Below are 25,552 nucleotides of genomic sequence, written 5' to 3' on the forward strand. Positions count from 1 at the left end.
TGTATGAAGATCTCAGCAGCCTGACTTAGGAGCTCACGTACAGTATTACACTCGAACGTAAAACACCATATTTTCCGGATTATAAGACGCCCTCTAGCAGGTGGCGCAGTTACTACAGAGCTTGAAAATGAATTCAAACGAAGGGAACAGAAATGCTATTTTTTTTTTCCTTCTCTTTGTCGCAGAAGTGTTCAAGATCCATAAATGTGTATTTTTAAGGCCGTGTCCTGTCCTCTGCCTGTCCTCAGCTTGTCCTCAGCCTGTCAGCCGGCTTGGTGCCACCTCACAGATGTTTAATTGGATTCATTGCTGGATTGTTTGTAGATGTCCATAATCCCCTCCTCCTTGATAAAAGCCCCGGTTTTAAAGTACGACGCTAACACGATCGTGTTTCACTTTTTTTTTCCCAAACATATTCGGAACTGTTCACATCAGACCGCATCTTGTTGACCTTGGACGTTTGACTTACTCCATAGATTAGACATGTGAAGAATATGAGAGATCGTCGTCACCTGCACAGATTCGACACTACAGTTATTCCTGCAGCTTTTTTTTTTTTTTTTATCTTTTTATTTTATTTTGAATTTTTTTCATTAATTAATTTTTTTCTTCAGCTAAGCTTATTTCAAACTTTCTGTCATTCATTCATCCATCCATCAGTTGCTCTGTGATATCCTGCTATATCTGAATCGACACCTTCTGTTTGTGCGATCTACATTAGAGACGCTCTTGAACTCTTGACTTTCTTTCGCTTGTAAGAATCCTTGATGTGCTAACGAGTGTGTGTGAGGGACGTTTTTTCTTTCTCTCTCTCTCTCTCTCTCTCTCTCTCACTCTCTCTCTATCTCTCGTCTTAACATGTATATAGATACCGAATGATTTGTGTATATATGCGTTCTACTTTTTTTTGTGAATCTGCACTCGCACACTCCAAAAACTTCCAAAGCAGGAGCAGGAGCTCCACCAGTCACTTAGAACGTCGTGGAAACTAATTTTAGCTACGCGTAGACATCACACCTTCTTGTTGTAAAAAAAAAAACAATATATATAAAAACGATGTGTATAGAAGGTTAAACTAAGATATCAGTATTGTCTTCTGCTGCAAGTTTTTTTTTTGTTTCGTTTTTTATTTCTTTTCCTTTCAAAGACGGCCCACAAAGATGTATCTCTTACTGTCTGAGGGTCCTGTAGATTTTTTTCGAGTAATTGTATAAAGGTGAACAATAAAAATAGGAAATGAGCCTAGATGGGAATCAATAAAGTGATAATATCTCTTACGTTCTATGGCGTCCCCTCTTTTTCCTTACAAAGCTAACTTGGGTTTTAAATGTTTTTAGTTAGAATTTCGTCATGTGACTTAATCTTCTTTGTGCTTGGATAAAATCATTTACAAAATAAATAAATAAATCACGTGGAATTGGGGGCTCAGGAAGGTAAGTAATTGGTCACACACCTGGTCTTATTGTACTAATAATTGTGTGTGTGTGTGTGTGTGAAAGTGTATTTAAATAGTGAAACTAAATCAATGCCGTACTCTCAATTAGAACAGGTTTTAACCCAACACACACCTTCCTATCCATCATCCTTCACCCAAGCCTTGTAATAATAATGTCCATGTTACAGGAGACGTTTAAGTGTAGTGACTCTTTAAACACTTTTCTTTTCTTTTTCTTTTGACGTGACATTTGTTCTCTGCATTTAACCCATCCAAAGTGCACACACACACACACACACACCCGGAGCAGTGGGCAGCCATTTGTGCTGCAGCGCCCGGGGAGCATTTGGGGGGTTTGGTGCCTTGCTCAAGGGCACCTCAGTTGTGGTATTGCCGGCCCGAGACTCGAACCCACAACCTTAGGGTTAGGAGTCAAACTCTCTAACCATTAGACCCCGGCTTCCCCATGTCTAACACTCATGATCATGTAACGCACATCCATACAATGCATTAACGGTGAAGGTATCAGACACGAAACCATAGAGGAAACCCGCAAGGTGTAATAAATTTACAAGGACAAAAGCAGGTCACTCTACACGCATGACCTCACTGGATACAGCAGGGCTGCTAAAGCTGAACACGTCAACTGATGAATGAATAAGTGGGATGTTGCAGCTTGGTAAAGTGATTCAAACCCTAATCAGAAGCTCGTCATCTGAATATCCTGACATTTATTTCATACTAAACTGAATCACCGTGGACGTTATCACCAGTTTTTGTCTTGTTTTGGGAGGAAAATTCTATGGAAAGATTTGAACTAAAGGCAAACAAATGAACAAAGAAACAAAACTAGATTTATGTTGTTTGTTTCTATAACGTCTAATTTTACTATAACTCGTACTACGATTACCTTTAAACATTGAAAGCGACATGTTTATTAAGTTTTAGTGAAATGAGGAACGTAAAATGATCTAAATGGAAAAGGAATAAATCTTTTCCAAGAATAAAAACGATTACAAATAATGTTATTCATTCATTCACTCATCTTCTACCGCTTATCCAAACTACCTCGGGTCACGGGGAGCCTGTGCCTATCTCAGGCGTCATCGGGCATCAAGGCAGGATACACCCTGGACGGAGTGCCAACCCATCACATGGCACACACACACACACTCTCATTCACTCACGCAATCACACACTACGGACAATTTTTCCAGAGATGCCAATCAACCTACCATGCATGTCTTTGGACCGGGGGAGGAAACCGGAGTACCCGGAGGAAACCCCCGAGGCACGGGGAGAACATGCAAACTCCACACACACAAGGTGGAGGTGGGAATCGAACCCCCAACCCTGGAGGTGTGAGGCGAACGTGCTAACCACTAAGCCACCGTGACCCCAATAATGTTATTATTATTATTATTATTTATGACTTGTTTATTTAATTTTAGCGTCTCCCAATATCCCTGTATACGTCTCCCAATATCAGCACATAGAACATTGTTCCCTTGTGTGTCCTGCTTTATCATGCGGTTGCAGACACATGGTTACGGGTAAAGGGCATCCTAAAAAAAGAACGATATGCTCCGGTGTGGACAGACCAGTCTGCTCAATGACATGGAGAGAGCTGAGAAGACTCTGTTTCGCCTGGAGCAAGGTACGGTCAAAAAAATCTTACTGCACTTCTAACAGCATGCTAAAGGTTCCTCTGAATGCTTTCTTTGCAACAGATGCATTCATTAACTTGAGGTTTGTTCCTTACTTTTCAGTAGTTACTGCAGGACTGTCTTTTTTGCACTAAAGCTCAGGAGGACCAGAATATCCTATCCCGTAGTTACAGGTTTAGCAGCAGGCTTTGGTTTTTGTTTACATTTTCTTTTCTGTTCCTATGTGGGTCTGTTAACGTCGTACGACTCTACGTAGATGGGCTACGTAAAAAGTGTCATACAAGTGTAAATATGTTGGGGTTATATTGCTGTATTGGTGACCATAAATAGCAAGATAGTACAAGCACGTGTACAAGATAGTACGAGACACTGTAGTATCTTTAGGCAAAGCACTTGGGTAAGACCAAGGTCAAGTAAGCTTAAGGCTGAACAACTTGTGTTCTGTCTTTTTTTTTAAACTGATGTTTCTTTGCTTCTTTCAGGCTTCGAGCTTCAGTTCCGACTGGGCCCGACTTTGCAGGGGAAGAATGTGCACGTTCACACCAATTACCCTGCACCACGGCAAACATTCAACAGGTCTGAATTCCGTGTCCTCGAATGGATCTTCCCCGGTGGAAAGGAGGTCGACTCGGACAAGTATTGCAAACTGGACCTGGAGATTGCTGGATCGTACCAGTATTATTTTGGATGTGGGTGAGTGTCGGATTGTGCCATTTTGAATTAGATTCCGTAATTTGAAATGTTTATTTTAATGAAAGCAGTTTAAACAGGGCTGTATCATTTTACCATCATCTATTGTTTTGCCTCCAGGGATGAAGAGAGAAATGGTGGTGGATATTTTGTGGTGGACCCCGTGCTACGAGTGGGCCATGAAAGGAAGGTACTCTCTTTGGATAGCATCACCTCTCAGACTTACCTGGCTAAGTGCCTCGGGCCACTGGACGAATGGCTAGACCGACTCAGAGTGTCCAAGGAAACGGGTGAGTATCTGAACAGCATAGCTAGCTGCTGAAATGTGAGCTTTAATGATACTAAAGTATTGTTTGTTGATATGAAACGATTTCCCTGGTGGGATTTAGAGCCATAACATGGGTGTCTAACTAAGATATAGGCAAAAGAGTCTGCTCTTTTTGTGTCAGGTTACAATATGATCCACTTGACGCCACTGCAGACGTTGGGTGAGTCACATTCCTGCTACTCGATTGCTGACCAGCTGGAGCTGAACCCAGATTTCTCCCCTCCGGGAAAGAATTACACATGGAACGATGTGGGGAACCTGACCGAGAAGATCAGGAAAGAGTGGAACATGGTTTGCATCACAGACGTTGTATACAACCATACAGGTACAAAATCTAAATGATCAAAATATCTAAATGACCAAATTTTAACAAAGGTACGATTAAACAGAGAAGATAACACACAAATGCTTATAATAGATAATAATTTAGATGCCGCTCAACCATACTGTAACAACACTGATTAAGCAAACCTTTGGAGCAGACTTGGAGGACATAAATCTTTAAAGTCTTCCAAGAACCCCCTTTCAAGTGACCTGCAACCCAGGGTTTGTAAACAAATTCTCACCAGTCTCCTCAACTACATGGAAAAATTTTATCCACTAGGAGCAAAACCCCTGACCTTTTCAGCTACTGGTTAGAGACTGAACTGTTTGCTGCCAATGCAGAACCAACCTCAGAGCAGAAGTGTTGCGGTGGCAGATGTCCTGGTTGCATCATTCTTAATCAACATTCTCAGCATTCTGGAAGCTCTGTTGCTGTTGATACTGTAGGTTGAAGCCTTGATGGAATGATCTCTTGGGAAAATGGGTCAAAAGGTTTTAAAGGACAGATGTGAGTCGGCAGCAGGAGTACCATGGTACTATGGCTTCCTGGCCAGCAAACCGCTACTGCTTGACAATGGTGTGATCTTTTGACATTTCACTGATACTGCCAGGCTCTAAAAGTAGAGCTTGGCATTATCTCTGCCATTACTGTATTTCATTCTGTCCTCTATATGTGGTGGGAGGATGACAAAACTCTCTTTAATCCTGAGTGGGCTTAAGCAGCACACTCTTGCCTGGTCATATTGGTATGACTGAAGGTCAATGTCCACTTGTACTTTACATAAAAACTCTGACTTGTACCTATGATGTCCTGACACTCACCTGAGAACCTCCAGCAGGTCTAACCACACATTAGCTATTTGCTAAGCAGGTTTGATATAGTTTCTGACCGTTATAGGTTCAAGGTTGTCCAATATGGATACAGTACACATTCACATCTTAATCCTGTGTAGACATAAAAAAAAATAGAAGAAAGGATTCTATAAATAGTTCAGAACTTTTCATTGTTATAGTTTTTTTAATGATATCCAAACTTAAATGGAGACACATGCAAACTGGAATTGCTGCCTTAAAGAGCACACTGGTGGGTCCATGCTAGTGAAATTAGATTGCTAAGTAGAAAAGGTCAAAAAGTGAACGTATTTTTTGTTATCTCACACCATGAAAGACAAGAAATTCTGCAATCATTAATTTCCGGGGACCGATCATAACTTATATATAATACCTGTTTCATAAAACCTGTTGTTTCATTGCAAAGCAGCTTTTAATCCAATGGTCCAATAAAGGCAGCATAGATAATACGCTCTCACTCTCTCACTCTCTCACTCACTCATTCATCTTCTACCGCTTATCCAAACTACCTCGGGTCATGGGGAGCCTCAGGCGTCATTGGGCGTCAAGGCAGGATACACCCTGGACGGAGTGCCAACCCATCACAGGGCGCACACACACACTCTTATTCACTCACGCAATCACACACTAGGGACAATTTTCCAGAGATGCCAATCAACCTACCATGCATGTCTTTGGACCGGGGGAGGAAAGCGGAGTACCCGGAGGAAACCCCCGAGGCACGGGGAGAACATGCAAACTCCACACACACAAGGTGGAGGCGGGAATCGAACCCCCAACCCTGGAGGTGTGAGGCGAACGTGCTAACCACTAAGCCACCGTGACCCCCGCATAGATAATATATTTACTTAAATTACCTGTGGTGAGAAAGCATCAAAATCTCTGGGCTCCAGTGACTGAAAGACTTTCAGGCCAACTGAATGAAATTTCTTAATTTTTGTTCTTTAGCACTGAACTTTGGTACTGTAGCTGGCAAATGTTTTCCTGATAAGGTCAAATGGGGCAACACTGGGGTAATGTTTCATCACTCTCTGATCCAGATTGAAGTAATTAACAGAGAAAATGTTAGTAAAAATGTTTGTAAAAAAAAAAGTTTCCCAGACCATCATTATAGGACTTTGATTAAAGAAATGAATGGCATTATATACCATGCTGAGTATTATCCTACAAGGTCATCACAGCGAATCTCTGTCAGTATCAATGTGGGAGGTAAATTGGTGGTGGGAGTTTTCAGAAAGACGTTATAGGGCCTTTTTACACCTGGTCACTTCATGTGTTGTCTCTGATCCGATAGCTATCTGATTTGTTAAAACTGTATCATTTACATTAGGCCACATAAACACGTCTCGGCGACTCGGATATCGATCCGATCTTTCTACTCCCGCCCAAAATGGGGTAATTGAAATGGAACACATGCGGTTGCTACAAAAAACAGCATTTACTGTTTGCTGCATTTTCGCTGGCAGCAGCAGTGCATTTTAAGACCCAACGAGACACTTGGGTGAAAGATCGGAGCCAGCACTGGTGGGAAAACATGTTTCTTTCTGGCGCGATGCACGACTCGCGAGTCACCTGCGAGTGACGTACTTCCGTTTGGGAGGAGTTTAGCGCTGACGTATGTGGCTTGAACAACCACATTCATTTACACCTGTCCAGTTTCATCTGAAACGCGTCCCAAGCCACCTCCTGAAGGGGTTTGTACTGTCGGATTTATATCCGTCTCCAAAACGTTTCGGAGGGCATTTAGACCTGGTCTTTTTACCATCGGATAGCTATCGGATCACAAAAAACACATGAAGTGACCAGGTGTAAAAAGGCCCATACTGTTGCTTTTAAAGCAGAACATCTAGAACTAGAACACAATATGTTTCAATATATCGTCGCTGTCAGGCGGAATCCTCGTATCTCCAAAACCGTTATTTTTCAGGAAATTAAAAAAACGCCGTACCTTATCTGCAGTACACAGGGTTTAGTCAGCGTTGCAGTGGATTGTCTTGCGCTAAATTCCTGTCCTCAGACGAGCACCAGAACTAGCGGGGGTCAAGATTTTTTTTTCTTTGAGCCCAGTGTTTTGAAGACATTTACCTCAGAAGACGTGTTGATTCGTTGCGACTCTTCTTGAGGAGAAATATGCCGTGAAGCTCTCCCACGGAGTGAGGAAGAGGTGGACAGTTGAAGTGTCCAATGGAGTTATGAGATTTGCGCTCAAGCTATTTTCAAGACTTTAGATTGGTTAATCACTTGTAAAAATAACAGACCCACGTGGGGACTGACCAATAGCATCGATATGTGAAAAAATATGAAATTGACCAAATTTGGACATACGAGGTTTCTGCCCGACAGCGACGATATTAAGAAAGGTATTTATCTTCAGCCATGCTCCTGGTGGGCTACCCATCCGTTTAGTTTAATTCTAGTCTTGTTTAAACATAGCTGGTTGGGTTAAATTAGGACTTTTAAAACAAATGTTTAAGCTAAACCTCATAAGAGATGAATCTAATGATTACGCATATTGCATACTGTGAGAAACAAGAACCGTATCCTTCTGTGAAGCATGTAAGGAACCACGAATAGAAAAACTGACATTCATAAAATGAAAAATGAAACAAACAGAAGAAGACGTTTGAACACAAGAGAAACTAACTTAGATAAGTAAAACTCATCAAAAGTGTCGGCGGGTTTAAAATGGTCTTGAATGATACATACATAATAATAATAATAATAATAATAGTTTTCTCTAAGGTTAATCAGTATAGTGGTTTAAAAAGGACTGTGAGACGTGTCAAACCCAGCGTTCACAAGGACACTCACTTGCCCTCATCCTGAAATTCAACACCACCGAGGATTAATGGTTATCCTCTGTGTAGATCTAAAATGGTAGATGGTATATGAATGTATGAACTTATGCTAAGTAAAGTCACACAGCTTCAGTTCAGATTTACTTCAAACATCACAAAAGGGAAAAATCTCAGTGATTTGTTAATGACGTTGTTACCGGCGACAGATGTGACGGACTGAGTGTTTCAGAAACTGCTGATCAAATAATCAGATATTTCAGTTGGCACCATGTCAACAGAACTGGACAGTCAATTGACTGCATTTTTCCAGTCTTTCACCGTTTAGTTTAATTGCAGCATGTCGTTTGATTGGTCCTTTGAGTGATAATATTGTGCTTCTATGATTCAATTCAAGTTTATTTGTATAGCGCTTTTTACAATGGACATTGTCTCAAAGCAGCTTTACAGAACATAAACATAGAACAGAAGGTAAACATAAGGAGAAATATAAAGAACTAGATTTGTAAGGTTTGTCACGACAAACTTTGATGTTGGCTTTGACGATGCAAGTATTCGCAAGGGATGGTGCTTTTTGGAGGCAAGTGGACATAAGGGTTAGTGTTGCTTTTGGAGGCAAGTGGACAGAAAGCTAGGTTGCCAAAACATTTGGAGGTAAGCGGAGACAAGCATGTGACATCATCCAAATACTCCTGAGGAAGTTCCGCAAATTGGGCTGATTGTTTTGATATGTCACTTATCCATGTTGTGCTAATTTTTGATTTTCACGTGACATCACGTGACGTCACGTAACGTCATCAGAATACACGTGAGGAAGTTCCCCTCATTGTTCTGAGTGTTTTGATATGTCACATGTCCATGTTGTAAAAAGTTTTTTGATTTTGCATATATTGGGGGCGGGGCTGCGGGACAACCGAAAGGCCAGTCGGTACACCAATTTAAACCTTTGTTCAGAGTATCACCCTAAAGGAGCTGGTCGAGTTTGGTGTAGATAGTTCAAAAGTTTGCCGAGTTATAAACCTCCAAAGTTTATAATGGGAGTCTATGGGAAAAAAGGCCATTTTGAGACCCGGTACCGGAAGTACCGGTACTCGGATCGCTTAGAAAAGTCATAGCAACAAACTTCAGACCAGCGTCTACAACATATCCGAATGTGGCTCGAAAGCTCTAGGCCGCATTAAATTTTATACATTTTTGTCTAAGCTGAAATACTGTAGGAAAACAGAATGTTGGCTTCTAAAAAGCGACATAATTAATATAATAAAAATTCAAGATATATATAGTTCACAGTATGTATGTATATGTGTTTATCCCCAATGAGCAAGTCTGAGATGACTCAGGCAGCAGTGGCAAGGAAAAACTCCCTTAAGTTGGTAAGGAAGAAACCTTGAGAGGAACCAGACTCAAAGGGGAACCTCATCCTCATATGGGTGACACTGGGGGTCTGATTATAAATATACAGTCAAACAAATCCTGTATTGGTGTAAAAGATCACATGGAGTTCAGATCTCCTTTTAGTATCACAGAGTCCAACTGGAGTCTGTAGATGTCTCAGGATTCTCACAGCCTCGTCTCAGTGGAGGTCCGAGATCTTCATCGCACGGAAGACGATCTGAGCTGGTATAATGTCTGGGTGTCTCGGGATGGTAGAAAGAGAGAAGCAGTGTAGAGGGATTAACATATCTGCTGTTCATAAAAATGTGCAAGTCTGATGTAATAGAGCACAATATTATGGGATGTATTATGTGTACGTCTGACTAAAGAGATGAGTTTTTAATCTACATTTAAACTGAGAAAGTGTGTCTGAGCCCCGAACACTATCAGGAAGACTATTCCAGAGTTTGGGAGCTAAATAAGAAAACGTCTACCACCTTTAGTAGACTTAGATATTCTGGGAACTACCAGAAGTCCTGAGTTTTGTGATCTCAGAAGTTTTGTGATCTCAGATCTGTGATCTGATTGGTTGTTTGAAAGTTCTTATTAAAGAGGCCAGCGAGTGTATAGTCAAATATAGATTTATATTAGATCTTTTTTATTGTCTTATTCATATAAATTGCTTTTTTTCCCCCTTCTTCTTCTTCTTCTTCTTCTTCTTCTGAGTAGCAGTTAACAGTAAATGGCTCAGTCTTCACCCTGAATGTGGCTACAACCTGGCGAATTCTCCTCACTTAAAGCCAGCCTGGATACTGGATCGAGCTCTCTGGCACTTCGGCTGTGACATTGCAAACGGAAAATACAGTGACAGAGGCCTACCAGCTCTGGTTGAGGATGAAAAGAAGCTCAGTGTGAGTTTGGATTACGGAGAACAATTACGGTCTGTCAAGATTTGCTGACCATAACCTAGTATAATTATTCTTATATTATATAACCATAGTGATTTTGAGTTCAATAACTGAGTCATATGAGTCAACTGATAACTGAGTCACACTCTCTTTCTTTCTCTAGACACTTCGTGAACTTCTCTGGAAGGAGGTTTTTCCTCAATTGAGGCTCTGGGAGTTTCTCCAGGTCAATGTTGAACAAGCCATAGAGCAGTTTAATAAACTTCTGCAGACCAGTGAGTGTTTCAACGCTGTACTCTTGCATTGTAAAAGCTCAGGATGTAATTCTAACTTGTGTTCTTGTACCACAGATGGTAAACCTGCTGGGACAGAAATGAAGAAAGGACAGAAGCTGAAGATCATACAGGACCCAGAGTTCAAACGCTTTGGCAACACAGTGGACATGAAGGTGGCGCTGGACATGTTTGGCAGGCACACGTAAGTTCTCTGAACTAAAATGTGCCAGTTCCTCAAGGATCAGTACTCAAAGAACACTGCGATTGAACAGGATTCCCAATCACTCATGGAGATGCGTTAATATGTGTAGATGAATGTCCCATGCTCACCTTATGTCTTGATGAACATAAGGTGACATGAAGTTGTAAAATAGATTAGACTAATTGGTCTAAATGGTACTCCTTAGTATTTCTTTCTGGTGTAAGATGAGAAGAAAGTTTCTTTCGAGAAGGAAAGAAATATTCAATTCAAACAGTCATATTCAATTACATTCATGTCCATAAACATACTATTACATACTATAGCCTTACATAAATATACATATCGTCGCTGTCGGGTCGGAAACCTCGTATGTCCAAATTTGGTCAATTTCATATTTTTTCACATATGGATGCTATTGGTCAGTCCCCACGTGGGTCTGTTATTTTTACAAGTTATTAAACAATCTAAAGTCTTGAAAATAGCTTGAGCGCAAATCTCATAACTCCATTGGACACTTCAACTGTCCACCTCTTCCTCACTCCGTGGGAGAGCTTCACGGCATATTTCTCCTCAAGAAGAGTCGCAACGAATCAACACGTCTTCTGAGGTAAATGTCTTCAAAACACTGGGCTCAAAGAAAAAAAATCTTGACCCCCGCTAGTTCTGGTGCTCGTCTGAGGACAGGAATTTAGCGCAAGACAATCCACTGTAACGCGGACTAAACCCTGTGCACTGCAGATAAGGTACGGCGTTTTTTTAATGTCCTGAAAAATAACGGTTTTGGAGATACGAGGATTCCGTCTGACAGCGACGATATATTGCAGAGGTATAATTTTGTTTAAATATGTTCAGGATATTGAAGTTTAGATTTGACTGAACTTGTACATTTCCTTAAATAAAATATAAGCTCTTTTTACTAATCGACAGGAACAGCCTATCAGCGATACAAGTATGCTGTGATATGTTCAAGAAGAGTTTGGAGAAATTGAACTTGGAGTGCTATAAGGAAATGCACAGCCATCATGAGAAGGTCTGTCCCTGTTCACACTTTTTAAATCCTTAAAAAAAACTGATGATACAATTGATGAACACGACCCCCTGGTGTTTATACTCAGGCTGTAGACTGCATAGTGGAGACTGTGAGATATGAGCGTCTCGCCAAAAACGGTCCCAAACTTGGCTCGGTGTCCAAAAAACATCCTTTGGTTCAGAGGTAAAGGTTTGTTATGCTCGATATATAAAGACACTGAACTTTAACTAACATTTAAAAAAAAATCTTAAATGATTCTATTTTTTTTTTTTTCAATGCAGATATTTCACTTTCCCATTTGAGGACATGTCAATGGAGAAGGAGGAACTGCTTCTTCAGAATGCAGGTGATGCGTGTCAGCTCCAAGCTCACAATGGATGGGTGATGGCAGATGACCCCCTCAGGAACTTTGCAGAACCAGGTGGGTTTCTCATTTTTGTTTGAACAAAATGACCAAAACTGATCCAAAGGAACATCTAGTTGTATTTTTGCACTTGAATACCACTCTAGCATTTAATCAAGTCTTGGAGATCACCAATGCCCCGTGAAACTGGACAAATTGGTCTAGATCGGTGTTTTACACATGGTCATCTAATTGAATTTGTTCATTCTTTCTTTCACCAGGCTCTAATGTCTACTTGAGGAGAGAACTAGTCTGCTGGGGTGACAGTGTGAAGCTCCGCTATGGCAACAAACCTGAGGACTGTCCATATCTGTGGGACCACATGAAGACGTACACAGAGATAACTGCCAAACACTTCTGTGGTTTACGTTTGGATAATTGCCATTCCACACCTCTACATGTGGCTGAGGTGGGATATTTTTATAAATTCCTACTTAATTCTCTGAGATATTTCACATGATGAAATCTAAAGGTGTTAAACCGATGAGTCTAACAAAATCAAGCACTGTATTGGAATTCACCTTATGTTCTAGGCAATGTTAGCCGCTGCCAGGGCAGTCCGACCCAACCTGTACGTGATAGCTGAGCTCTTTACAGGCAGTGACCAACTAGACAATACCTTTGTCAACCGTCTGGGGATAACAAGTCTTATCAGAGGTACTGCAAAATTCTGGGAAAGAACTTGCTATATGGATCAAGTTCAACTGATTGTAGTTATGCAATTTTAATGTTATAATTTGTCACCAGGGGGGCACGGTGGCTTAGTGTTTAGCACGTTCGCCTCACACCTCCAGGGTTGGGGGTTCGATTCCCACCTCCACCTTGTGTGTGTGGAGTTTGCATGGTCTCCCTGTGCCTCGGGGGTTTCCTCCGGGTACTCCGGTTTCCTCCCCCGGTCCAAAGACATGCATGGTAGGTTGATTGGCATCTCTGGAAAATTGTCCGTAGTGTGTGATTGTGTGAGTGAATGAGAGTGTGTGTGTGTGCCCTGCGATGGGTTGGCACTCCGTCCAGGGTGTATCCTGCCTTGATGCCCGATGACGCCTGAGATAGGCACAGGCTCCCCGTGACCCGAGGTAGTTCGGATAAGCGGTAGAAAATGAATGAATGAATGAATGAATGAATTTGTCTCCACATGCAACCCCCTGGTTCCTGGGCCTACTGAGTCCATTTTGCACACCTTCTCGAGCTAATGCTCCTTGCATGTCTTTTACATTTCTGCTTTCATTTCCATTCAGCTTTGCTTTAAACTTACTGCTTTGCCTGGCTTCAGAGGATCATTTAGCAGGCTGAGCTCTTCACATAGAATCAGGACTCGCCTTGGCATTACCTTTGTCATCTAGAGTAAGAATGAAAGAGAGGAAACTAAATGGAGAACAATGCCTATCTGCAGGATACCGTATAATACCATATAATATTAGGGGGAAGTCGTGGCCTAATGGTTAGAGAGTTTGACTCCTAACCCTAAGGTTCTGGGTTCGAGTCTCGGGCCGGCAATACCACGACTGAGGTGCCCTTGAGCAAGGCACCGAAATCCCTTTTGAAGGTCTGGATTGAAAACCCCTTTGTTAACAACTTATAGTAATGCCAGTGGTCAGCAAAGCTATTAGATATCTACAATTTCTTCAGTATCTTTCATTAGAGTTCAGTTACCAAATCATGAAATAGCTGGCCATCGTACCATCGACTGAAGAGAACTCTAGATAGTTGACCATCCTGAACTGTCCACTGACTTTGACTGTGTTTTTCACCAGAGGCGATGAGCGCTGTGGACAGTCAGGAGGAAGGCAGGCTGGTGTATCGCTTCGGTGGAGAACCTGTTGGGTCCTTCTTTCAACCCAAACTAAGACCTTTGGTTTCAGGCATAGCACATGCTATGTTCCTTGACGTTAGCCATGACAATGAGTGTCCTGTCCAGGTTAGTAAAGAAGGAGGTTTCATGAGTTGGTAAGCAAAATACAGATCTGTTTGTGAATGTTCACTTTATTTGCATTTGTTAAAGGTTCGGTCTGTGTCCGACTGCCTTCCTAGCTCTGCAATTGTGTCTATGGCATGTTGTGCCACAGGAAGTACCAGAGGATATGATGAACTCGTTCCTCATCAGGTAACAAGCATAGCAAACTCTACTTGCTAATAGGTACCCCATCAAACTTGATAACTGAATTGAGTGTTATTTTAGTTTTAAAATCGAAAACGAGATCAGTATTTCGAGTGTCGGGTCTATGGCTAGTTTTTATGTTTAATCTTTCTACATAATTATATTGCATTAGATTTCAGTAATCACAGAGGAGCGTTTGTACTCGAGATGGAACTCAGACGCCACACCTCCATCTCCTGGGGAGGTGAACCTCCAGTCAGGCATCCTGGCAGGAAAACTGGCACTCAACAGGCTTCACCATGAACTGGCTGAGAAGGGTTTCACACAGGTCTGCATGACACTTAAGACCTAAACAAGCTGAGATTTGTAATTTGGAAAATTAAAAATGAGAAAATTGTATACTTTTTTGTACGACCATTTATGTATATGTCGATTTGTGTGTGTTGTAGGTTTATGTAGACCAGCTGGATGAAGACATTGTGGCTGTAACCAGGCACTGTCCAAGCACACACCAGTCTGTGGTGACTGTGTCTAGAACAGCATTCAAAAACCCCAAAACACACCACTATAATGAAAGAGTGTCTCCCATGTTCATACCAGGTCTGAATACCATCAATCTACATCAGACAAGTTTGCATTTTGGAAATTTAATGATAAATCATAATTGTACGATGTGATGCACACACTGTTACTGTATAGGCCAGATAGATGAGGTGATCCTGGAGGCACAAACAGTGGAGAGAGACTCTGGCCCCTATGTGAAAGATGAGAAGTGCATAAACGGCATGCCTGAGTACACGGTGGAGCTCAAGGAACACCTCCAGGTAATCTGAGCCTGAGTGACCAAGACAGCAACCCCTTTGGCAGGAGGTCACTAAACTGTTAGATCAGCTGGAAAATACAGCATGCTGTAATGACTAATAAATAGTTTCAGATGCCTGGAGCTGTAAACAGTAGTAAGCAATAATAATTAGAACTAGTGTAACAGCATAAAAATATATGACACATGACAGAAATAGGGGGCACGGTGACTTAGTGGTTAGCACGTTCACCTCACACCTCCAGGGTTGGGGGTTCGATTCCCGCCTCCGCCTTGTGTGTGTGGAGTTTGCATGTTCTCCCCGTGCCTCGGGGGTTTCCTCCGGGTACTCCGGTTTCCTCCCCCGGTCCAAAGACATGCATGGTAGGTTGATTGGCATCTCTGGAAAATTGTCCGTAGTGTGTGATTGCGTGAGTGAATGAGAGTGTGTGTGTGTGCCCTGTGATGGGTTGGCACTCCGTCCAGGGTGTATCCTGCCTTGATGCCCGATGACGCCTGAGATAGGCACAGGCTCCCCGTGACCCGAGGTAGTTCGGATAAGCGGTAGAAGATGATTGAATGAATGAATGACAGAAATAGGGCATGAAATAGGGCACATTATAAACACCTATAAAAGTGTTCTGTTCTGTTTCAGGTCCCTACTTGTCTTCTTTTATTCTATATTAGATATAGAATTTAAAAATAAATGTAGGCTTTCACATATATGTCGATGACACCCAGCTGTCGCTCACAGGTGTGTAAAATGGGTAGTTTTTACCGTCATTTAGATTGTAGGGTAATTTTATTCTATAAACAAACTAAGCATGAACTAAATATTGATTGAGAGAATTTTAAGAACAGGAACAGCAGAAAATGACAGAGAATCTTATTTCTGTGGATTTCTGTTTATTTGTTTTAACAGCTTAAGGAGAGCCAAGTTGTGAAACAAGGAGATGCCACAAGAAATGGTGGCAACGAGTTTGTCCATGAGATCATTTTTGATCGTCTCAGTCCAGGCAGCGTGATTGCTTTCAGGTAAACACATACATCTAATACTGACTACAGAATCTATATATCTACAGAACACTGCATCATATGTATGTATGCACTGTATTGACATGAACCATGAAGGTTACTAAGGCCAACTTTTGGTACAGAGCTTTAATCACTATTCCGTCAATGACATGTAGCTACCCTTGTTCAGGGTGAGTCTGGACCCAAAATCTCGGGACTTGGTTGGCTTCCTGCGTACTCAACTCTGTCAGTTTAATCGCATGTACAAATTGGGCAGTCTGACTGACCCTAATGTTCCTAGCATCCTGAAAATATCCCTGGAATTGTAAGCATACTAAATTAATTTTTTATTTTGGATTAAACTGTTTTTTTTTGGACTACAATTAATTGTTGTTGCACAGATTGTAATTGAATTATCTTTCTACACTAAAGCCTCGTCTCCAAACTGTCCTTGGCCGAGCTGAATGTCTTGCTATTCCGCTGCAATGACGAGGAGTGTGAAGACGGTGGCGGATGCTACCATATCCCATCCTGGATGTCTCTAAAGTATGCAGGCCTTCAAGGTACTGTGAACGAGTTTACAACTTAAGTCTTTGTGAGCTTAAGCTCTCTATTTCTACTGAAATACAAAACTTTATTTCTTTCCACAGGGTTCATGTCAGTGCTTTCCGACATTCGGCCCAAGAATGACCTCGGCCACCCGTTTTGCAACAACCTGAGGCAAGGTGACTGGATGCTTGACTATATTAGCTCTCGTCTCATGAATAAAGAAGGTGCGCTAAAAGAGGTAAAGCTCAAAAGCTTCTTCACTTGTCCGTCATTGTACTCTTCTGAAAACGATTGTCTATAACACTTGCTCTAATATTCTCTGACTGTCTTAGGTTGGGAAATGGTTTCATGCTGTTTTCGCCTATCTAAAAAGAATCCCACGCTACCTCATTCCATGTTATTTTGATGCCATCGTTGCTGGGGCTTACACTACAGCTGTTGACGTTGTCTTTAATAATATGTCAAGGTTTGTCCTAAATACTTGTTTTCTACTTTTTTCCCCTTATTATTAGCAGCACAATTATTTATTTATTGTATTTTTAGCATTTTAAGATTATTTATTTTACTTATTTTCTATTTGTTTGTTATATTGGTCTCTACTTCAGGCTTCACCCCTCAGTGGTGGTTTCGGCAATCTGATTTTCTTGTATGTGACCGAAATAGTTTGCATCCATCCATCCATCCATCCATCCACCTATTCCTCCATCCATCCTTAAATTCATCCATCCATCCACTTGACCACCCACCATTGACTGACAAACCTACTGACCTACAAAACAGTCAACTCACCTACCATTCATTCATTCATTCATCCATCCATCCCACCTACTAATCTATCCCACATACTATCCCACCTACCAATCAGCAAATTCCCAACAAACTATCCATCCATCTATCCATCCATCCATCTAGCCATTCGTCCATCCATCCATCCATCCATCCATCCATCCATCCATCCATCCATCTAGCCATCCATCCATCCATCCATCCATCTAGCCATTCGTCCATCCATCCATCTAGCCATCCATCCATCCATCCATCCATCCATCCATCCATCTAGCTATCCGTCCATCCATCCATCTAGCTATCCGTCCATCCATCCATCTAGCCATCCATCCATCCATCCATCCATCCAACCATCCATCCATCCATACATCTAGCTATCCACTCACATACCTATCTAACCATCATCTAAGCATCCAACTACCACTGACTCTCCAACCCACACTCTAATCTGACATACCTCCCTCCCAACCTGAAACATCCATCCGTTCTTCCATTCACCCAATCATGAGTACACCCACAAACCTGGTCAGTCATCCAGCATTATCAACCCATTTATCTAAACACCAACAAAAGGGAGAAGCAGAAGGTGCTTTGGAATGTCTGTGTACTGTTTAGTCTGATTGCCTTTGTTAAACTTACAGCTTTGTGAGAGTTGGCTCAACCCTGGTGAAGCAGTTGGCACTAGGCTCAGTGCAAATGTGTGGTGTGGGCCCTGTGCCTGCTCTCCCTGCTCTTTCTCCTGCCCTGCAGGATGTCCCATATCACCTCAACAACATCACTAAGCAGAACGAGCAGTGCTGTGTGTCAGTGGCTGCAGGTATCATGACCTAATAACTTAAAGGTGGGGTCTCTGATGTTTGAAAGCCAATGTCGACATTTGAAATCACCAAAACAAACACGCCCCTAACCCAAATGGGTCCCACCCCTGTATTGATAGCTCCGCCCACACATACAGTACATACCCAACCCAGGCAACTAATGAGGTACCCATTTGGGTTAGGGGCGTGTTTGTTTTAAAACCCGTCCCTTTCTGCTCATTGGCTACAAGTTTGTTTTGTTTTTTGTTTATTTTTTGGCCCGAAACATTTCTCAAAAATTGGAGACCTCACCTTTAATACTCAAAAGCAATGGAAACAAGACCATTGTGTATTCTGTGAAATTTAAGCTGTCTGAATTTTGGATTTCCTTATACAGGTTTGCCTCATTTTTCATCTGGAATTTTTCGCTGTTGGGGTCGAGACACATTCATAGCCCTGCGTGGCCTCATGCTGGTCACTGGAAGACATACAGAGGCAAGGTATACTTCAACCCACCAAATACAGGTCCAACAAATACTTAACCAAGAAGGTTAAGGCTTGTGAGATGTCTTAGGACCTGAGTCAATAATATAGTGTGAGTTATAGTTGTAAGACTTACTGCTGGATGTACTGTAATATTTTGAACTTTTGTCCATTTTGGTACTTTATTCCAAGCTACTTGTAGAAGAATATTTCCTAACATTGGTTGTGCTGCATCCTTTGTCACTGTGTGGCTACATCGGTGCTAATATCATAACTTTGCAACCCCCTGTATTGCAACAAGTCTTTATTACATAAACAATCATTTCAGGAATATTATCCTGTCCTTTGCTGGTACTCTGAGACATGGATTGATCCCCAACTTGCTTGGTGAAGGCACAAAGGCTCGGTACAACTGCAGGGATGCCGTGTGGTGGTGGCTGCAGTGTATCCAGGACTACTGCACTATAGTCCCCAATGGTGTGGACATTTTATCATGCCACGTGTCGCGCATGTACCCTACAGATGATTCTGAACCCCAACCTGCAGGCACTGTGGTAAGAGCATGGGAATTGTTTGTAATAATGTTTAGATTTTGAATTATATTAAATAATTATTTTGTAAGTGTGGGGACTGTGACTACTAGTACTACTAATAATAATACTCACTCACTCACTCACTCACTCACCTACCTTCTACCGCTTATCCAAACTACCTCGGGTCACGGGGAGCCTGTGCCTATCTCAGGCGTCATCGGGCATCAAGGCAGGATACACCCTGGACGGAGTGCCAACCCATCACAGGGCACACACACACACTCTCATTCACTCACACAATCACACACTACGGACAATTTTCCAGAGATGACAATCAACCTACCGTGCATGTCTTTGGACCGGGGGAGGAAACCGGAGTACCCGGAGGAAACCCCCGAGGCACAGGGAGAACATGCAAACTCCACACACACAAGGTGGAGGTGGGAATCGAACCCCATCCCTGGAGGTGTGAGGCGAACGTGCTAACCACTAAGCCACCGTGCCCCCTACTAATAATAATAATGCATTTTAATTATCCCAGGACCAGCCTCTGTACGATGTCATCCAGGAGTCAATGCAGCGCCATGCTCAAGGCATCGAATTCAGAGAGCGGTACGCTGGGCCACAGATCGACTGCAACATGAGAGATGAAGGTCAGGCAAGTTTTTATAATTATTTAAATGGCCTTGTAAATCTGCCAGATTAGTAAGGAATAAAATTCTTTTTGACCATGACTAAGGTTTTAATCCTTTAGTACCACGGTGACGTGCAAGTGATTACCTACAGTCCAACACCTACTGTATAAACACTGGAGACTCTCCTTCCAAAAATACTAAACGCACCTCTCCTTACAGTAAACTTCACTTGCAGTCAGAAGTAAATTAATCAACATTTTCTGACCAATCAGAATCGAAAAAAGAAGTCAACGACACTTTTAAATATTATTAAGCAGTATCTGCTGGACAAGATAAAAGGAAATGTGAAAACTATTGTACAATTTCTTTGTACGGTGGAATATTTCCACTCTACCATCAGCTCCACCTCCATTTATAATTTACAGGATTTAACGTCCACGCAAAAGTCGACCCAGAAACAGGGTTTGTTTATGGGGGGAATCGATTTAACTGTGGGACATGGATGGACAAAATGGGTGAGAGCGAAAAAGCAGGGAATCGTGGGATACCAGCAACACCCAGGTACTGCAGCTGTTCTTCTGTCCTTCTATTAAGTCAATAATGAATGTAAAAATGAAGTGGCCTGTTTTTATTTATTTATTTATTTATTTCAGAGATGGCACTGCAGTGGAGATTGTGGGTCTTTGCAAGTCCACTGTGCGCTGGCTGACCCGTTTGAATCAAAGCGGTCACTTCCCTTACTCTTCCGTCAGTATCTGGAGGGATGGTAGGTCTTTTCTAATATTATATCCTGAAACAATTGAACTCGCGTTACGCTTATTAGGAGAGTCAAAGGGAAATATTGTTGACCTAATAATGGACATTAACCTACACTTCACCTTCATTCAGGTGAAACTCAGACAATGTCTTACGAAGAGTGGAACCGCAGGATCCAAGATAACTTTGAGAAGAAGTTCTATGTGTCACCTGATCCAGAGGAAAAACATGAAAATCATCCAGAGTTAGTGCACAAAAGAGGCATTTACAAAGACACCTATGGTGCCTCCAGTCCCTGGTGCGACTATCAGCTCCGGCCCAATTTCACAGTCGCCATGGTGGTGGTAAGTACATACAATGGGCTTTAAAAATTCATTTAGGTAAGAAATAACACACTTAGGGCTGTGATGTAATCAGTAATGGCTGTGGTCTGGGCAGAATTACCTTTACCACTTTGAAGTTTCCTCAAATATCAGGTCCCAATTTACCAGAAAAATTACAATTTTTAATTTGTTGATGAGGGGGTCACGGTGGCTTAGTGGTTAGCACGTTCGCCTCACACCTCCAGGGTTGGGGGTTCGATTCCCACCTCCGCCTTGTGTGTGTGGAGTTTGCATGTTCTCCCCGTGCCTCGGGGGTTTCCTCCGGGTACTCCGGTTTCCTCCCCCGGTCCAAAGACATGCATGGTAGGTTGATTGGCATCTCTGGAAAATTGTCCGTAGTGTGTGATTGCGTGAGTGAATGAGAGTGTGTGTGTGTGCCCTGTGATGGGTTGGCACTCCGTCCAGGGTGTATCCTGCCTTGATGCCCGATGACGCCTGAGATCCCCGTGACCCAAGGTAGTTCGGATAAGCGGTAGAAGATGTGTGGTTGGATGGACAGCTGAATGGATAAATGGATGATAGAATGGCTGAATTAATGGTTGAATGGATTGAAGGATAGCTGATGAAATGGGTGGATTGTATAATGGATAATAGTAATAATGGGATAGTCGAATAGATAGTTGAATGGATGAATGAATGGCACCGAAACCCATCTGCAGTCTCAGTTAATGTGGCCATATACTGTACTTAAGGCCCCACTGGAGACATAGTTCTGGTTATATGAGTAGTCTACATTAATCTCTTTGTTTCAGGCTCCTGAGCTGTTTACACTGGATAAAGCATGGTCAGCTTTGGAGACTGCTGAGAAGAAACTGCTTGGGCCATTGGGAATAAAGACATTAGATCCAGAGTGAGTGAATTTATACGGTATATAATCACAAATACAATGTGTACAAAGTCTCTGGAAAGATTATTATAACTCAAAAGTTCATAATTCCACATTTTACAGTGACATGGTTTACTGTGGCATCTATGACAAGGCCCTGGACAACAACAACTACAACATCGCCAAAGGCTTCAATTACCACCAAGGACCCGTATGTCCGCGTCCTACCACCTTTAACAGAACATGAAAGAATATTAATAATAAATATATTCATTCTTTTTTTCCGTACTGTGTTTTGTCCACATCTTTGCCAGGAGTGGATTTGGCTGGTCAGTTACTTCCTTAGAGCCAAACTACACTTTGCCAAGCAGATGGGCCATGAAGTATACAATCAGACTGTGATTCTGATCAGGAACATTCTCTCCAGGCATATCGTCCACTTGGAAAGGTACGCTGAGAGAGCTCTTCAGCATACCGTACATCTCAAGCATTGTTAGGAAAAGCCGAATGTATAAGTAGTCTATTTTTGTGTATTCTAGATCTCCCTGGAAAGGTTTACCCGAGCTGACCAATGAGAACGGACAGCATTGCCCTTTCAGCTGTGAGACACAAGCCTGGTCCATTGGCACGATTCTGGAAGTGCTGTACGATCTTTATAATCCTGAGGACTTGTAGATTTGTTGTTTTTCTACTTAACAGCAGGGTTGTTGTTTTTGGACTCTTTTTCTGTTCCTTAATTTCCTTATTTAATGTTTAAGGATTTATCTGTACATGTCTAGACATCGGTTTATTCCTCATTTATACAGATTTTAACATACAAGTGTTTCCATAAATTTCCTTGTATCTTTTTTGCAAAAGTAAGCAAAAATGGTCCATTACCTTTAATGTTGATGCTCCTCATATATATATATATATATATATATATATATATATATATATATATATATATATATATATATATATATATATATATATATATTACACCACCTTAAAGTCATAGCTCCTCATTATCAGTGCAAACAGAAGAGAAGAGCATATGTGTGGTTTGTTTTTCTGGGTTAAACATAAAGCCATACGCTTTCGTTCACAGTGGGCAGGATACATTGAAGATAACGTAAAACAAACACTTGAACCAAAATTTACTGGTTTTTTTGGGGATTTTTGTTCAAGCTTGTTTGTTCCCTCAAGAGGATCTTTATGGTCAGAAGATATAATGATGTCATCTGTGATTATAATGAGCATTACATCCTGAATTGAGAAATTTTGACCTAGAAGGAATTTAGCTTGGCTGTTTGTCTACTATTTGCTGCCACCTTGTGGGGAAGTGAATACATGACATCGGGCAAAATGCTTATAACTTTCTTACTTCTTTGTCAGTCACATCAGAAACAGTGTCTACAGTCTGTTACCATTTTTAAGTTATATAAGAAAATGTAATAAAAAAAAAAGTGTGAAAAGAAAACAGAAACTGTACAGTCTGTATTATTATAATATTCATAATAATCATACCAAAAATAAATACATACATAACTATACACAAGAAAAAATTTACATCTCTGTAAATAGTGTTTCTATAGTAACAGCTTTGAGAAGCACCTACAATATAAAATAAAAAGGTGTCACTGTCTTCAGGTACAATTCCCTCTTTGGCCACTAGAGGGATTTTAATTATTTTAATTAATATTTATCTGTTTCAACTTAATAATGTAAATTTTTAGAATTTGTGAAATCTGAATATTGTGAAATCTTCTCGTGAATGATTGCAGGATTTGTCACTAATTAACAAAAGGTGTGTACATGTGCAACAGTTCAACTGTGTGTAACTTACTTTACTGATGCAGAATAAATTAGAGTCCTTGGTTTTTATCCAACTGGATTTATAATTGCTTAAATTATGCATGAGATTTATAATTGTTGCTTATAAATGATTATTTTGAAGCATCATAGTATACGAAAGCACACTACATGTCAAAACGACACATTAGAATATACGTATAGAAATATGTAGAATACATACATGACCCTCTGCGACCCTCCTTTTCCTCTACGACCCTCTACGACCCTCTGCATCCCTCCTGATCCTCTACGACCCTCTACGACCCTCCTGATCCTCTACGACCCTCTACAACCCTCCTTATCCTCTACAATCCTCCTTATCCTCTATGACCCTCTGCATCCCTCCTGATCCTCTACGACCCTCTGCGACCCTCCTGATTCTCTACGACCCTCTGCGACCCTCCTGATCCTCTACAACCCTCTGCGACCCTCCTGATCCTCTATGACCCTCTACGACCCTCCTAATTCTCTACGACCCTCCTGATCCTCTACGACCCTCTGCGACCCTCCTGATCTTGTACGACCCTTTATGACCCTCCTGTTCCTCTACAACCCTCTATGATCCTCCTGATTCTATATGACCCTGTCGATCCTCTACGACCCTCTATATCCTCTATGACCCTCCTGATTCTCTACGACACTCTGCGACCCTCCTTATCCTCTATGACCCTCTTTATCCTCTACGACCCTCCTGATCCTCTATGACGCTCTGCGACCCTCGTGATCCTCTACGACCCTCTAGGACCCTCTGCATCCCTCCTGATCCTCTAAGACCCTCTACAACCCTCCTGATCCTCTACGACCCTCTACGACCCTCTACAACCCTGCTGATCCTCTACGACCCTCTACGACTCTCTGTGACTCTCCTGATCTTCTACTACCCTCTAAAATATAGTATATTTATACTCTGTATCTGAGCTTTATCTTTTACCTGCACACGGTGATGTTAAACAATATGTTTTACTTTTATTGTTTTTATCTTTTGTGTGTGTAATAATCAGACCTGGTCATCTGCACTTTAGACGTTTTTAAATTCAGCAGAGAAGGAATTTAACTTGGCTGTTTGTCTACTATTTGCTGCCACCTTGTGGGGAAGCAAACACATGACTTCAGGCAAAGATTTATTTTTTTCATTAGCAGTTCTTCTTGTACGCCATATGCGTGTTTCTCCGTGTGTGTGTGTGTGTGTGTGTTAGTTACAATCCAATGTGTATATGCAATTTTCTTGACCAATTAAATGACAAATGAGGACATACTTTACATGGCAGTGAAACTCTATAGAAACATAACCTTAGTAAATAGTGTAACGATTTCTTCTATAGCTCTTTAAATAGCTCTTTTCCACTCTTTCCCATCTGGGTTTTAACACAATATATTAGCCATTACAAGGTTACCACTGAGACCGTAAGCAGATTAGTGGTTTTACCCCCAGGCAGTTGTTTTGAGCCAAATGTTACAGCTGTCTCTTCACATCATGATGCTCAGGATACATGAGAACAGACAGGTTCAAGAAGTGCAGCAGTTTCAGGTTTAATGTGCCTGGATCTGGCTAAACATACAGAGGCATCTCAATAAAATAGAATGTCATGGAAAAGTTTATTTCAGTTTATTTTCATTTGAACAGACTGAAGTAGTTTAAATCTTTGGTTCTTTTAATTGGGATGATTTTGGCTCACATTTAACAAAAACCCTCCAATTCACTCTCTCAACAATTAGACATGCCAAATAAGCTAATCAACTCAAAACACCTGCAATGGGAACATGGTGGAAGACA

At 41.5% G+C, this 25,552-nt stretch overlaps 2 protein-coding genes across 5 annotated transcripts in view; both read left to right on the forward strand.

Moving 5' to 3' along the window:
* The window catches only part of rab11fip3 (RAB11 family interacting protein 3 (class II)), a 32,435-nt gene extending 31,158 nt beyond the window's left edge, over positions 1-1,277 (forward strand). For all 4 annotated transcript variants that reach the window (XM_060871186.1, XM_060871188.1, XM_060871187.1 and 1 more), the window contains one exon: positions 1-1,277. This exon is cut by the window's left edge and continues 1,555 nt beyond it. The gene's annotated coding sequence lies outside the window, so the exon portion shown is untranslated.
* Positions 1,278-2,995: 1,718 nt separating this feature from the next.
* Positions 2,996-23,464, forward strand: LOC132846448 (glycogen debranching enzyme-like). The gene is made up of 33 exons (XM_060871190.1): positions 2,996-3,092; positions 3,585-3,795; positions 3,913-4,082; positions 4,242-4,445; positions 10,195-10,376; positions 10,537-10,648; positions 10,724-10,850; positions 11,778-11,880; positions 11,966-12,063; positions 12,162-12,301; positions 12,505-12,692; positions 12,817-12,940; positions 14,038-14,201; positions 14,286-14,387; positions 14,554-14,709; positions 14,831-14,981; positions 15,081-15,205; positions 16,103-16,215; positions 16,385-16,519; positions 16,627-16,757; positions 16,845-16,981; positions 17,076-17,209; positions 18,171-18,346; positions 18,724-18,826; positions 19,138-19,363; positions 19,884-19,995; positions 20,403-20,538; positions 20,631-20,743; positions 20,866-21,077; positions 21,869-21,966; positions 22,066-22,153; positions 22,257-22,390; positions 22,482-23,464. Exons 1-33 carry the CDS (start codon positions 3,017-3,019, stop codon positions 22,615-22,617), a joined length of 4,617 nt encoding a protein of 1,538 aa, XP_060727173.1. The 5' UTR covers positions 2,996-3,016; the 3' UTR covers positions 22,618-23,464.
* The last annotated feature ends 2,088 nt before the right edge of the window (positions 23,465-25,552 follow it).

This window comes from Tachysurus vachellii, chromosome 5, assembly GCF_030014155.1.
Source record: "Tachysurus vachellii isolate PV-2020 chromosome 5, HZAU_Pvac_v1, whole genome shotgun sequence".
Lineage (NCBI taxonomy): Eukaryota > Metazoa > Chordata > Actinopteri > Siluriformes > Bagridae > Tachysurus > Tachysurus vachellii.